This window comes from Bufo bufo, chromosome 4, assembly GCF_905171765.1.
Source record: "Bufo bufo chromosome 4, aBufBuf1.1, whole genome shotgun sequence".
Taxonomy (NCBI): domain Eukaryota; kingdom Metazoa; phylum Chordata; class Amphibia; order Anura; family Bufonidae; genus Bufo; species Bufo bufo.
Genome location: NC_053392.1, coordinates 624,132,227 through 624,146,992, shown reverse-complemented (window position 1 = coordinate 624,146,992; position 14,766 = coordinate 624,132,227). Strand labels below are relative to the sequence as shown.

Genomic DNA, 14,766 nt, shown 5'->3' with positions numbered 1-14,766 from the left:
AAAATTACAACTCCCAGCATGCCCAATCTGGCCTACAGCAGGGCATGGTGGGAGTTGTAGTTTTGTAACAGCTGGAGAGCTGCAGGTTGGCCATCCCTGATCTAGGGTCTATTTCTTTGAATCAAAATATATTAGACTTTATTGATGATGTTGGGTTTGGGCTCCAAGAATAATTTCCTCTGGAAGGTCCAAGGAACCCCAGTCTGCCCAGGGACTGTTACGTTGGGCTGGAACCATGTGGTTATTGTGAATATCCAGGGTTCCAATCTCCATAGACAACTAATGGGAAGCAGGAAAAAGGAGAACTAACCTAGGACATTCCACCCTACGACCTACAGGTAAGGGCAATCCCTAGGACATGTCACTCTACTACCTACAAGTAAGGGCAATCCCTAGGACATGCCACTCTACTACCTACAAGTAAGGGCAATTCCTAGGACATGCCACTCTACTACCTACAAGTAAGGGCAATCCCTAGGACATTCCACCCTACTACCTACAAGTAAGGGCAATCCCTAGGACATTCCACCCTACTACATACAAGTAAGGGCAATCACTAGGACATTCCACCCTACTACCTACAAGTAAGGGCAATCCCTAGGACATTCCACCCTACTACCTACAAGTAAGGGCAATCACTAGGACATTCCACCCTACTACCTACAAGTAAGGGCAATCCCTAGGACATTCCACCCTACTACCTACAAGTAAGGGCAATCCCTAGGACATGCCACTCTACTACCTACAAGTAAGGCCAATTCCTAGGACATGCCAATCTACTACCTACAAATAAGGGCAATCCCTAGGACATGCCACTCTACTACCTACAAGTAAGGGCAATCCCTGGGACATTCCTCCCTACTACCTACAAGTAAGGGCAATCGCTAGGACATTCCACCCTACTACCTACAAGTAAGGGCAATCCCTAGGACATTCCACCCTACTACCTACAAGTAAGGGCAATCACTAGGACATTGCACCCTACTACCTACAAGTAAGGGCAATCCCTAGGACATTCCACCCTACTACCTACAAGTAAGGGCGATCCCTAGGACATGCCACTCTACTACCTACAAGTAAGGGCAATTCCTGGGACATTCCACCCTACTACCTACAAGTAAGGGCAATCCCTAGGACATTCCACCCTACTACCTACAAGTAAGGGCAATCCCTAGGACATTCCACCCTACTACCTACAATTAAGGGCAATTCCTAGGACATGCCACTCTACTACAAAAAAAGAAAGGACCATCCCTAGGATATGCCACCCTACTACGAAAAAGAAAGGACCATCCCTTGGAAATGCCACCCTACTACGAAAAAGAAAGGACCATCCTTTAGACATGCCACCCTACTACGAAAAAGTAAAGACCATCCCTAGTACATGATTCCCTGCTAGTGAAAAGGAAGGACCATCCCTAGGACATGCCACTCTGCTACCAAATAGTAAGGACAATGCCTTGGACAATGACACTTTGCTCATGAAAAGGGGGTCTATCCCTAGTAGCATGCCACCCTGCTCCTGAATAAGGAGGACTAACCATAGTAGTATGTCACATTGATTCAGGAAAGGAGGGAGATAGGATGTTGATCAGGGATTTTTTTATTTTATTGTCATTCTTGTCCTTCTAGGACGGCACAATTACCATCCACCTAATGGGGATTTTGCCTTTTTTATTTTTTTTGATTAACAGAGTAGTATTTTAGGTTGTTACTATACCATGACTTACTTCTCAAAGGATAAGACCATGTCATCTTGCTCCTGAAAAGAGAAGACTATCCCCTGGACAATGGCACCCTGCTCTCATAAAAGAATCCCTCTTGTAGTCATTGGATATCTCTATGTCAGAATTCTGCATTTAGATGGATTTTAAGGTAGTTTTTTGAGGGTCTTGAGTTGAACATTGCTGGTTTTGTCCTTCTTTGATTCTAAAACTGAGGAGCCAAGGCTGACGGAATGATGTTTGTGCCTGGAGGACGTAGGAAATATAGATATAGTAAGCGGCTGTGCCTGTAGAGGGTCATTCATTACCACGGACTCTGGTTATAGACATGTCCTCTGTGAGATCATCCCAGTCTGCCCGCTGGATAACCAGCTCATTATATACCAGGCTGTCAGCCGTGATAATTTGTGGGGACTCTGAGGTCACGGGGGATGGACGAGGGCATCAGAATGACAATAAATTGGTCTATAATTAAGAGATCCAGTAACTCTGCCCCCCGGCCCCGTCTGGGGCATGGCATCTATGTCTGGACTGAGGCTCTCGGTAAGAATATGACCGTTCTTCTTGGTTTGACCCTGTGGTCCTTTTACATAGAACAATGTCTCTATTTAGCTTTAGCATTGTATTTTAGGTGCATGTCATACCCCGGCCGATGTCTAACAGTATACAGAAAAGGGGTGCATAATATGTAGAGGGCGAAGGAAGTGGGGCCCTAACCCAGGTCACTTGCGTTCTCCTACCCTGTTGGCATTGTGCACCTGAATATGGTCGCCAGCAATGAATCGTTATGCTCTTCCCATTTATGTAGGACATGCCCCCAACGTACAGAACTATACATACAACCATCCATCACATGGTACAGATCCCCGATCCGAATACAGAACGCAAACCTGACCTCTAGGTAAATACAGACACCCGGAACCCCTAAATAAATTCATACCTCAGAACAGACCCCCAGAATGAATTAAAACACCAGACCCCTTAAGTAAATACAGACCCACAAAATATAGAACCAATGAAACTAATATAGACCCCAGATCAAACCCCCCCCTAAAGCAAGCTAAGACCCCTTAATACAGACCTCTTTATAAAGAACTCAAAGAGTACCCCTTAATACAGACCCCAGACTACACTTTATATATACACCCCACACCAAACCCCCTATATAAACAGACCTCGCTTTATATACCCCAGACCAAACCCCTTATATAACAGACCCCAGACCCCACTTTATATACCCCAGACCATACCCCTATATAAACAGACCCCAGACCAAAACCCCTTATATAACCAGATCACACCCCAGACCCCATTTTATATACCCCAGACCATACCCCTATATAAACAGACCCCAGACCAGACCCCTCTTTATATATACCCCAGACCATACCCCTATATTAACAGACCCCAGACCAGACCGAACCCCTTATATAAACAGACCCCAGACCAAACCCCTTATATAAACAGACCCCAGACCAAACCCCTATATAAACAGACCCCTCTTTATATATACCCCAGACCATACCTCTATATAAACAGACACCAGACCAGACCCCTCTTTATATATACCCCAGACCATACCCCTATATAAACAGACCCCAGACCAGACCGAACCCCTTATATAAACAGACCCCAGACCAAACCCCTTATATAAACAGACCCCAGACCAAACCCCTTATATAAACAGACCACACCCCAGACCCCATTTTATATACCCCAGACCATACCCCTATATAAACAGACCCCAGACCAGACCCCTCTTTATATATACCCCAGACCATACCCCTATATAAACAGACACCAGACCAGACCCCTCTTTATATATACCCCAGACCATACCCCTATATAAACAGACCCCAGACCAGACCGAACCCCTTATATAAACAGACCCCAGACCAAACCCCTTATATAAACAGACCACACTCCAGACCCCATTTTATATACCCCAGACCATACCCCTATATAAACAGACACCAGACCAGACCCCTCTTTATATATACCCCAGACCATACCCCTATATAAACAGACCCCAGACCAGACCGAACCCCTTATATAAACAGACCCCAGACCAAACCCCTTATATAAACAGACCACACTCCAGACCCCATTTTATATACCCCAGACCATACCCCTATATAAACAGACCCCAGACCAGACCCCTCTTTATATATACCCCAGACCATACCCCTATATAAACAGACCCCAGACCAGACCGAACCCCTTATATGAACAGACCCCAGACCAGACCCCTCTTTATATATACCCCAGACCATACCCCTATATAAACAGACACCAGACCAGACCAGACCCCTCTTTATATATACCCCAGACCAAACCCCTTATATAAACAGACCCCAGACCAGACCCATCTTTATATATACCCCAGACCATACCCCTATATAAACAGACCCCAGACCAGACCGAACCCCTTATATGAACAGACCCCAGACCAGACCGAACCCCTTATATAAACAGACCCCAGACCAAACCCCTTATATAAACAGATCACACCCCAGACCCCATTTTATATACCCCAGACCATACCCCTATATAAACAGACCCCAGAGCAGACCAGACCCCTCTTTATATATACCCCAGACCCTGTATATAACCAGACTCCAGACCAGACCCTTATATATACCCCAGACCAGAGTGCCCATATGTAGAGACCTCAGACCAGACAGTTACTCACCTCCTCATCATTTATCCTTGGTTGAACTTTATGGACCTATGTCTTTTTTTCAACCGTATTAACTATGTACTATGTATGTATCCATTTTCACTTCCCGGGCCATGTGTTAACACCGCATGAAAATCTTATGGAGACTGACCCTGTGGCTACTAAGAACCATGCAGTGGAAAGGGTCCAACCAAGTGGTCCAACTCCCTTCTCCATGGCCTGTGTGAAGCCATGAAGCCCAGAGTTTCCATTTGGCACAAGAGATGACAGGGAAATTGCATTAAATGAGTGACATGTCCTCCTGTCCTAAGATGGAAAACAATGAAGAAGCTTGTAACCCGGCGGCGCTGTGTTGGCTTACACGAATAGCACGTTACCAAGCGTTTGCTGTACCAGCAAATGTTATCCAAACCATCCCACACAAGCCCCTGGCCCCACAAGTGGCCCCATACCTGAATCTGCCCTGTAATGTCACTAGTCACAAACAGATGGTCCAAGGTCCAGTCCAGCGAGGATGTACAGCGCTATGGTATGGTATGGCTGTGTAATATCAGAGAATAATGGAAGGTATTTATTATTTTCATCCCATCAGCTCTTGAAGTTCATCCCTGAGAAGAGCGACATTGACCTGCTGGAGGAACACAAACACGAGATTGACCGCATGGCGCGGGCTGACCGCTTCTTGTATGAGATGAGCAGGTGGGTGCGCTGCAGACTCAGCGAGGCGTCAATACTTATGAAAAGTCATTGTTCTAAACTTTCCACGTCTTATTTCTAGGATCGACCACTATCAGCAGCGGCTGCAGGCTTTGTTTTTCAAGAAGAAGTTCCCAGAGCGATTAGCGGAGGCGAAGCCTAAGGTTGAAGGTGAGAGACCTGATGAATCGACGGCCCCTCCACGCCCCCGAGGATCTATGGATCTCACAATATGGAGCCAAGATCTGATATAATGTGGGCCAAGATAGCGAGATCCAGCAGTATACTCGGGGGGTACAGTTTCTCATTGTCAGGCAATGCTCCATGGGACACAAGTATGCAGATTAGCCCGGACTCTCGTGTGGCTGATATGAGATCATTTGCATTAGTTTTGCACTTCCTTTGCTGTGCCGGTCCCTTACTGACACTGACCTGATCTTTGTCCCCTCTTGAAGCCCTGCTCCTGGCCTGCAAGGAACTGACCCGAAGCAGACGATTAAAGCAGCTTTTTGAAGTCGTCTTGGCCTTCGGAAACTACATGAATAAAGGCCAGAGAGGAAACGCGTTTGGCTTCAAAGTTGCGAGTCTGAATAAGATCATTGATACCAAATCCAGTATAGACAGGTAGGACTGCCCGACTGTTAAAGGGACACTGTCTGCTCCTGGTACGTTGTAGCAACTCGTTCATGACACATATTTCATCAGATGCCCCATACTCTTAAGTGATGTCAAAGGGTTAAGAGCGAGTAGACGTCAGGAAAGGGCAGCGAAAATATTGACACTTTCTTGCAGTCTCCATTTGGCTAAATGATGCGACTTCTGAAACCAGTTGGCTGCTGCATGCTGGATCCAGGGGGGGTCATTGTACTGGCGGAGGGGGGTTATGGTCAGTCTACATTGTATTTTGTGAGGGGTGTGAATACTTATGCATTCAATTATTGTAATGCACATGGATCACCTTGGAAAGATCTGTGGTCACTGTGAGCATCATTAAAGACCAGGGGCGCACCACCAAAGAGGCCAGGTGAGGTGATCGGGGGGGGGGGGTTAGCGGAAGGGCCATGGGCAATGAGCGCTTTCATTGTGTTAAGAAATTGGCGTTGGGGGGCGCCGTTTCAGTTTTCACCTCCAGGTGCACCCCTGTTAAAGATACCCTCAGGGGTGAAATCTTTTGATAGATGCTATGTGCCCCACCCGTCATGTGATATCAGGAAGGACAGATTTTAGCTCCTTAACCCATTGCTGATGGTTTCCTCTTCTTCTAGGAACATCACCCTCTTGCACTACCTAATTATCATATTTGAGAAGACGTACCCTGACATCCTCAACATCCAGGGGGAACTCGAGCACCTCTCCGAGGCGGCTAAAGTCAAGTAAGTCACCCCCCACCTATAGAGTCACCGCCACCATTACAGCTCCTGCAGTGATTGTCACCCAGCTTTCCTTGTGTCCTGAATGCCAGACCTGCAGTTTTACATCCCCCTCACTCTCCAGGACCCCCGACCACAAACGCTGAAGTGGTGAATCTAAAAATACCGGATAATTTGTTGTAATGTGTTGGTGACCTCAGCGGCGGCGGCTCGTGTTTGCTTGTCCTGGATCGGGCCGTTCTGCCAAATCAGATGTTCCTGTTTGTCTTCTTCGCATCTGAGTTTTCATAACTCCCCTTGTGGGGTCAGCCTGGGACTGGTCTCCGCCAGGTCGTAACATGATAACGTCCAAGAGCCGAAGAGCCGCTGCCTCTAGATAGAGCAGCAGGTGAGAGAGCCGAGGCCGGCCAGATGTTCTGCGGTGACCGCCGCCAGCAGTCTTAAAGGGGAGCTCCACCACAGCGTCTGCATGGTCACAGTGTGATCTGTAGGACTTAACGAAGCAAAAGACAGCTAAACGTCTCTTCTCGGAGCCTTCCCTGCCGAGCGGTTCCTTGTCTGGGTGACTACTTTCCCCTTGTGTATAGCTACAGGTTCCGGAAGTGGTCACAGGAAGCTCTACGTATATTATCTGAAGGGGGGGGGGGGGGGGTCACTTTGGGTTTAATAGTTGTGGGATTTTAATGGGGTTTTCCAGCATTAGGGTCCATTCACACGTCCGCAAAATGGGTCCGCATCCTGTGGAACAGCTGCGGACCCATTCATTTTCAATGGGGCCGGAATGTGCTGTCCGCATCCGCACTTCCGTTCCGCAAAAAAAATAGGCATTTTCTATCAGATTGCCGGTGTCCGTGTTTTACGGATCCGCAAAAAAACACATATGGACGTGTGAATTGACCCTTAACAATACTGTACGTTGTCTTTCAATTCCTCAGTATTTTCAACATCTCTGTTCACAGTCAGTGAATGGAAACATTCATGATTACATTAAGACACTAAAAACACATACAGACCCAATACTTCTCACAGCTGAGGTTTTGTTACAATGTCTGCCATCTAGAGCTAAATAGCAATCTGTAAAGCTAAACAGCCAGGGCTGCAGACTGATACATTGTAACGGACTATCAGAACAGGGGAGAGATGTGTGCTGCTGAGGTATACGGCAGATGGGTGCATATATTATATATTAGGGGTGGATTTAACACGGATTTAGGCGTGAATTCCGTATAGAAATCCAATGTCGGTCCGTGTCCTGTGTATGTTGATGGGCTTTTTGCAAACCTGTTTAGATGCTGCACAAAATTTCTCGCAGGAAGAAAATTTGGAAAAAATAAATGGAATGTTTTTTATTCCTGCGGATGCCACGTGGAGGAGCGGGTGTGGGGCAGATTAGTGGCATATTCACAGTACATCAAACTGCACATGCGCAGCAGAAATCCACGTGTAAGCAGTATCCAAATCTAGGTGTCTGTTCACATCTGGAGTGTGGCTTCTGTTCATAGCTCTGTGAGGTGGTGGACACCAGGGGGGCCCGATAGACTCCACTCACCTGTATTGGGGTCCTTCTCGTTCCACTGAGGTGCCCATTACTGGACTGTAAGGTGATTCTGCATTGTTGGCTATGGAGACTGCAGGGTTTGCTACAATGTATCAGTCTGGCATCCAGAGCATTGTCTACATTGGATACAATTGTATCCACTTCTCAGCCAAGAGCAGGAAGAGCTGTGCGCAGGATTACCGTCTCTGGGTGTAAACAGGAGTGTTCTCATTCATTGCCAGCAAGCAGAGGTCTTAGAAATGGTGAGGCATAGAAACACAAAGGAGGGAACTTATCAACTTATTTATTATTACTGTGCGCCATCTACCTAAATTTTACGCAGGTGTGTATAGCAACTCCAGTCTAAAAACTAACCCTAAATACACTGCTAAATGACCCCCAAAATCTATGAGGAAGTTGTAGACCTTTTCAATTCTGTATTCATATAAAACCAGAAGCCCCCTTTAAGTTTATGGTACTCCCTTCCTGCCTATGCGTCGCCATACACGCCCGGTTTGTGTACACACGGTGATAAATATTGGATTTTTCTTTTTCAGCTTGGTCGAGTTGGAGAAGGACGTGCACAATATAAAGACCGGACTGAGGGCCGTGGAGTCGGTGAGTAGTTCTGGACCTTTCCTAACCTCCTGTATTATCAGCGCGCTGAGCAATCACAGGAGATGGTTATAGCGTGGCATTTTGGGGGGCCATGAGTTGGGTTTTGCTGGATTTGTGGCCAAATATGGCGGCTGCATGTAACGTGCGGAGATCAGAGACGTCTTGTGAACCTCCTCCAGGAATGATGAGTCTCCTTGTGGTGGGCTGGGAAGCCGACAGCGATATCATCAGCTCAACCACATTGACGACAAAGACTTGAAACTTTATCCTGAGTTATTACAGGAGATTCCTAAGAACACAAGACGAGAATTATACCGAAAATATTGTGTAAATGAGTGTTTATGGGGGGAGGGGGTGGTAACAAGAAAGAAAGGGGGCTACAGGGTCCCCTCATAGAGTATTTGTCATGTGTTCCCCAGAATGTTCTATATGTGTATATTATTTGTGTAATGACTCTGATAAATGACAAACTCCTCTGCCCCCTCCGGACTCCTCTAGATCTCGCTGTCTCCTCAGGGGCGGGCTGGGGACTTAAAGTGGCTCTGGAAAAACTAAAAGTGGCCATCCAAATTGATATAAGGCAGAGCAACACAAGTAGGCAGGGCCAACACAAGCCATAAGTGGCCAGGGACAATAGAAGTAGGCGGGGCCAGCAATACCGTAGTGCAGCACAGAATACCTCTCCTGGAGAACCAGACACCACAGTGCACTATAAAATACTTCCCTATCACCATACTGAGGAGGGTGATGCACCTGCAGCTGCTTGCCAGGTACTTAAGTACCTGATACTCCTACATTAATTAATGCTGAGAGCATCAGATTATGTACCTGTCCAGCGACCTTGAGTAGGGCATCAGTCCACCAGAAAATTTCCCTGTAGGGTATACGGCCAGTCCACCCCTGTGTCTCCTCCAGACTCCTCTGTCCCCTCTAGGTTCCTCTGTCCTCTCCAGACCCCTCTGTCCTCTTTAGACCACCCTGTCTTCTCCAGACTCCTCCGTCCTCTCCATAAACCTCTTTCCTCTCCATAGGACTCTGTCCTGTCTAGATCCCTATGTCCTCCTCCAGATTCCTCTGCCCCTTCAAGATTTTTCTGTTCCCCTTCAGACCACCCTGTCCTCTCCAGACTCCCCTGTCCTCTCCAGACTCCTCTGTCCTCTCCAGACTCCTCTGTCCTCTCCAGACTTCTCTGTCCTCTCCAGACTCCTCTGACCTTTCCAGACTCCTCTGTCTTCTTCAGACTACTCTGTCCTCCTCCAGACTCATCTGTCCTCCCCCAGACCCCTCTGTCCTCTCTAGCCTTCTCTGTCCTCTCCAGACTCCTCCGTCCTCTCCATAAACCGCTTTCCTCTCCATAGGACTCTGTCCTGTCCAGATCCCTATGTCCTCCTCCAGATTCCTCTGTCCCTTCAAGATTTTTCTGTTCCCCTTCAGATTTTTCTGTCCTCTTCAGACCACCCTGTCCTCTCTAGACTCCTCTGTACTCTTCACACTCCTCTGTCCTTTCCAGACTCCTCTGTCCTCTCCAGACTCCTCTCTCCTCTCCAGACTCTTCTGTCCTCCTCCAGACTCATCTGTCCTCCCCCAGACTCCTCTGTCCCCTCTAGGCACATCTGTCCTCTCCAGACTCCTCTGCCCCCTCCAAACCCCTCTGTCCTCTTCAGACCACCCTGCCTTCTCCAGACACCTCTGTCCTCTCTATAGGCCTCTGTCCTGTCCAGATCCTTATGTCCTCCTTCAGATTCCTCTGTCCATTCAAGACTTTTCTGTTCCCCTCCAGACTCCTCTGTCCTCTTCAGACCACCCTGTCCTTGCCAGACTCCACTGTCCTCTCCAGACTCCTCTGTCCTCTCCAGACTCCTCTGTCCTCTCCAAACTCCTCTGTCCTCCTCCAGACTCCTCTGTCCTCCTCCAGGCTCCTCTGTCCTCCTCCAGGCTCCTCTATCCTCCTCCAGGCTCCTCTGTCCTCCTCCAGACTCCCCTGTCTTCCCCAGACTCCCCTGTCTTCCCCAGACTCCCCTGTCTTCCCCAGACTCCCCTGTCTTCCCCAGACTCCCTTGTCTTCTCCGCACTCCCCTGTCTTCTCCGCACTCCCCTGTCTTCTCCGCACTCCCCTGTCTTCTCCGCACTCCCCTGTCTTCTCCGGACTCCCCTGTCTTCTCCGGACTCCCCTGTCTTCTCCGGACTCCCCTGTCTTCTCCGCACTCCCCTGTCTTCTCCGGACTCCCCTGTCTTCTCCGCACTCCCCTGTCTTCTCCGGACTCCCCTGTCTTCTCCGCACTCCCCTGTCTTCTCCGCACTCCCCTGTCTTCTCCGCACTCCCCTGTCTTCTCCGCACTCCCCTGTCTTCTCCGGACTCCCCTGTCTCCTCCGGACTCCCCTGTCTTCTCCGGACTCCCCTTTCTTTTCCGCACTCCCCTGTCTTCCCCGCACTCCCCTGTCTTCTCCGCACTCCCCTGTCTTCTCCGGACTCCCCTTTCTTTTCCGCACTCCCCTGTCTTCCCCGCACTCCCCTGTCTTCTCCGGACTCCCCTGTCTTCTCCGCACTCCCCTGTCTTCTCCGGACTCCCCTGTCTTCTCCGGACTCCCCTGTCTTCTCCGCACTCCCCTGTCTTCTCCGCACTCCCCTGTCTTCTCCGGACTCCCCTGTCTTCTCCGGACTCCCCTGTCTTCTCCGCACTCCCCTGTCTTCTCCGCACTCCCCTGTCTTCTCCGGACTCCCCTGTCTTCTCCAGACTCCCCTGTCTTCTCCGGACTCCCCTGTCTTCTCCGCACTCCCCTGTCTTCTCCGCACTCCCCTGTCTTCTCCGGACTCCCCTGTCTTCTCCGGACTCCCCTGTCTTCTCCGGACTCCCCTGTCTTCTCCGGACTCCCCTGTCTTCTCCGCACTCCCCTGTCTTCTCCGCACTCCCCTGTCCTCTCCGGACTCCTCTGTCTCCTCCGGACTCATCTCTGCATTCATTATTTTTTAGGAACTGGAGTATCAGAAGCGCCACTACAGGAATCCCGAGGACCATTTTGTGCCAGTAATGAGTGACTTCATCACGGTGGCCAGCTTCAGCTTCTCGGAGGTCGAGGACCTGCTGAGTGAGGCCCGAGATAAGGTAAGAGCCGCCATCACCTACAACAGGAACGCAGCACTACTGATCCCGAGTTACTTAATGTCTTATACTCCAGTCACATCTAGAGCTGCAGTCACATTTCTCATAGTTGGCTGCTTAAGGAATGCAGTTAAGCTGTTTTACATTGACTACAGATGCTATGCCCTGTTTCCATGGATGCGCTGGAATGTTCTGGATGCAGCATAAGATGTGATTGGAGTAGTAGTCATTTGACAATAAAGCCTGCTGAGCCTCTTCAAGAAGCCTGTCTACACTGGAGGATTCTCCCATCATTACAGCTATATTTTTAATCACTTGTAGTACCACTTATGACCAGGAGCAGCTCCACATTTTTCTATAGGTACTAATATAATACAACAGCGCCACCATCTTAATTATTTGGTTTTTCTTTTTTTTCTTTCTATAGACATAACATATATACTGTTATATACGGGGTTGTCACCCAGCTTCCCACGCACCTTGAAGGGCTTCTAAATGTACTGTCTTGTAATACAGAACCCCCCCCCCCTCCCATTCTTCCCTGTTCTTTCTATAAGTTTTAATTTTAGAATTCTATTCATGAACCAGGAGGCTCAGACTGAACAGATCTACGCATGCAGGGCTGCATGATGACCTGAGTATTTTAATATTATCTTCAGCCTATTCTATGTTATCCTGACCGCCACAGGTTACATTCCTTCCTATTCCACTTTCCTGTGTCAGTGTTCACTCTAGCTCTGTCATTATATACATGAAGCGGGGGCTCAGGATGAACAGTTCTATAGGTCCTGTCCAGAAAGGCGGTAGCTGAGTTTACTCAGAGGAGACAGAAGAGGATGAACCCATTGCTGCATGTGTGTGGGGTCAGTGGGGCCCCTGCAGTGAGGATGAGGGCCAGTGTGGTTTTAATAGGGGACTTTATATTTTTCCAGCAACGTTTGTCGCTGATTACAGGCTGAGATTTTGGCGAATATTGGGAACGGCGCGTTCCTGCAGGGTGATTGTTTATTTTACATTTCACGTTCTTTACCCTCCGTAATCCTCACCCTAAGCAGAGTCTTTAGAAAGTGCGAGTTCTGGCGCTTAGAGCGACAAGTGACGTCTCCAAGGGTCTGTGGGTTCCTGTCCTGGCAGAGCTCATGGCATCCAGTGCTCGGGAGGGGGAATCACTGGCACCAGGCACCGGGGTGAGCTCACCTGGAAGGATGCCCTTCTGTACTCTCTTACAGGGATCAGGGGAGAGGACGACTGTAGGGCAGGAGAATACAGTCTATTGCCCCTGTTATCAGTCATTTCAGGGGAGAGGATGACTGTAGGACAGGAGAATACAGTCTATTGCTCCCTGTTATCAGCCATTTCAGGGGAGAGGATGACTGTAGGACAGGAGAATACAATCTATTGCCCCTGTTATCAGCCATTTCAGGGGAGAGGATGACTGTAGGACAGGAGAATACAGTCTATTGCTCCCTGTTATCAGCCATTTCAGGGGAGAGGATGACTGTAGGACAGGAGAATACAGTCTATTGCTCCCTGTTATCAGCCATTTCAGGGGAGAGGATGACTGTAGGACAGGAGAATACAGTCTATTGCTCCCTGTTATCAGCCATTTCAGAGGAGAGGATGACTGTAGGACAGGAGAATACAGTCTATTGCTCCCTGTTATCAGACATTTCAGGGGGGGAGAGGATGACTGTAGGACAGGAGAATACAGTCTATTGCCCCCTGTTATCAGCCATTTCAGGGGAGAGGATGACTGTAGGACAGGAGAATACAATCTATTGCCCCCTGTTATCAGCCATTTCAGGGGAGAGGATGACTGTAGGACAGGAGAATACAATCTATTGCTCCCTGTTATCAGCCATTTCAGGGGAGAGGATGACTGTAGGACAGGAGAATACAGTCTATTGCTCCCTGTTATCAGCCATTACAGGGGAGAGGATGACTGTAGGACAGGAGAATACAGTCTATTGCCCCCTGTTATCAGCCATTTCAGGGGAGAGGATGACTGTAGGACAGGAGAATACAGTCTATTGCTCCCTGTTATCAACCATTTCAGGGGAGAGGATGACTGTAGGACAGGAGAATACAGTCTATTGCCCCCTGTTATCAGCCATTTCAGGGGAGTGGATGACTGTAGGACAGGAGAATACAATCTATTGCTCCCTGTTATCAGCCATTTCAGGGGAGAGGATGACTGTAGGACAGGAGAATACAATCTATTGCTCCCGGTTATCAGCCATTTCAGGGGGAGGATGACTGTAGGACAGGAGACTACAATCTATTGCCCCCTGTTATCAGCCATTTCAGGGGAGTGGATGACTGTAGGACAGGAGAATACAGTCTATTGCTCCCTGTTATCAGCCATTTCAGGGGAGAGGATGACTGTAGGACAGGAGAATACAGTTTATTGCCCCCTGTTATCAGCCATTTCATGTGGGAGGATGACTGTAGGACAGGAGAATACAGTCTATTGCCCCTGTTATCAGCCATTTCAGGGGAGAGGATGACTGTAGGACAGGAGAATACAGTCTATTGCTCCCTGTTATCAGCCATTTCAGGGGAGAGGATGACTGTAGGACAGGAGAATACAGTTTATTGCCCCCTGTTATCAGCCATTTCATGTGGGAGGATGACTGTAGGACAGGAGAATACAATCTATTGCCCCCTGTTATCAGCCATTTCAGGGGAGAGGATGACTGTAGGACAGGAGAATACAGTCTATTGCTCCCTGTTATCAGCCATTTCAGGGGAGAGGATGACTGTAGGACAGGAGAATACAGTCTATTGCTCCCTGTTATCAGCCATTTCAGAGGAGAGGATGACTGTAGGACAGGAGAATACAGTCTATTGCCCCCTGTTATCAGCCATTTCAGAGGAGAGGATGACTGTAGGACAGGAGAATACAGTCTATTGCCCCCTGTTATCGGCCATTTCAGGGGAGAGGATGACTGTAGGACAGGAGAATACAGTCTATTGCCCCCTGTTATCAGCCATTTCAGAGGAGAGGATGACTGTAGGACAGGAGAATACAATCTATTGC

The 14,766-nt window shown here is 48.5% G+C and overlaps 1 protein-coding gene across 1 annotated transcript in view; it reads left to right on the top strand.

Moving 5' to 3' along the window:
- DAAM2 (dishevelled associated activator of morphogenesis 2) overlaps window positions 1-14,766 on the top strand; it is a 278,066-nt gene that overhangs the window by 241,256 nt on the left and 22,044 nt on the right. The window contains 6 exon segments of the mRNA XM_040430767.1: window positions 4,997-5,103; window positions 5,183-5,271; window positions 5,556-5,724; window positions 6,366-6,473; window positions 8,565-8,625; window positions 11,598-11,729. Coding sequence (XP_040286701.1) covers window positions 4,997-5,103; window positions 5,183-5,271; window positions 5,556-5,724; window positions 6,366-6,473; window positions 8,565-8,625; window positions 11,598-11,729 — 666 coding nt within the window.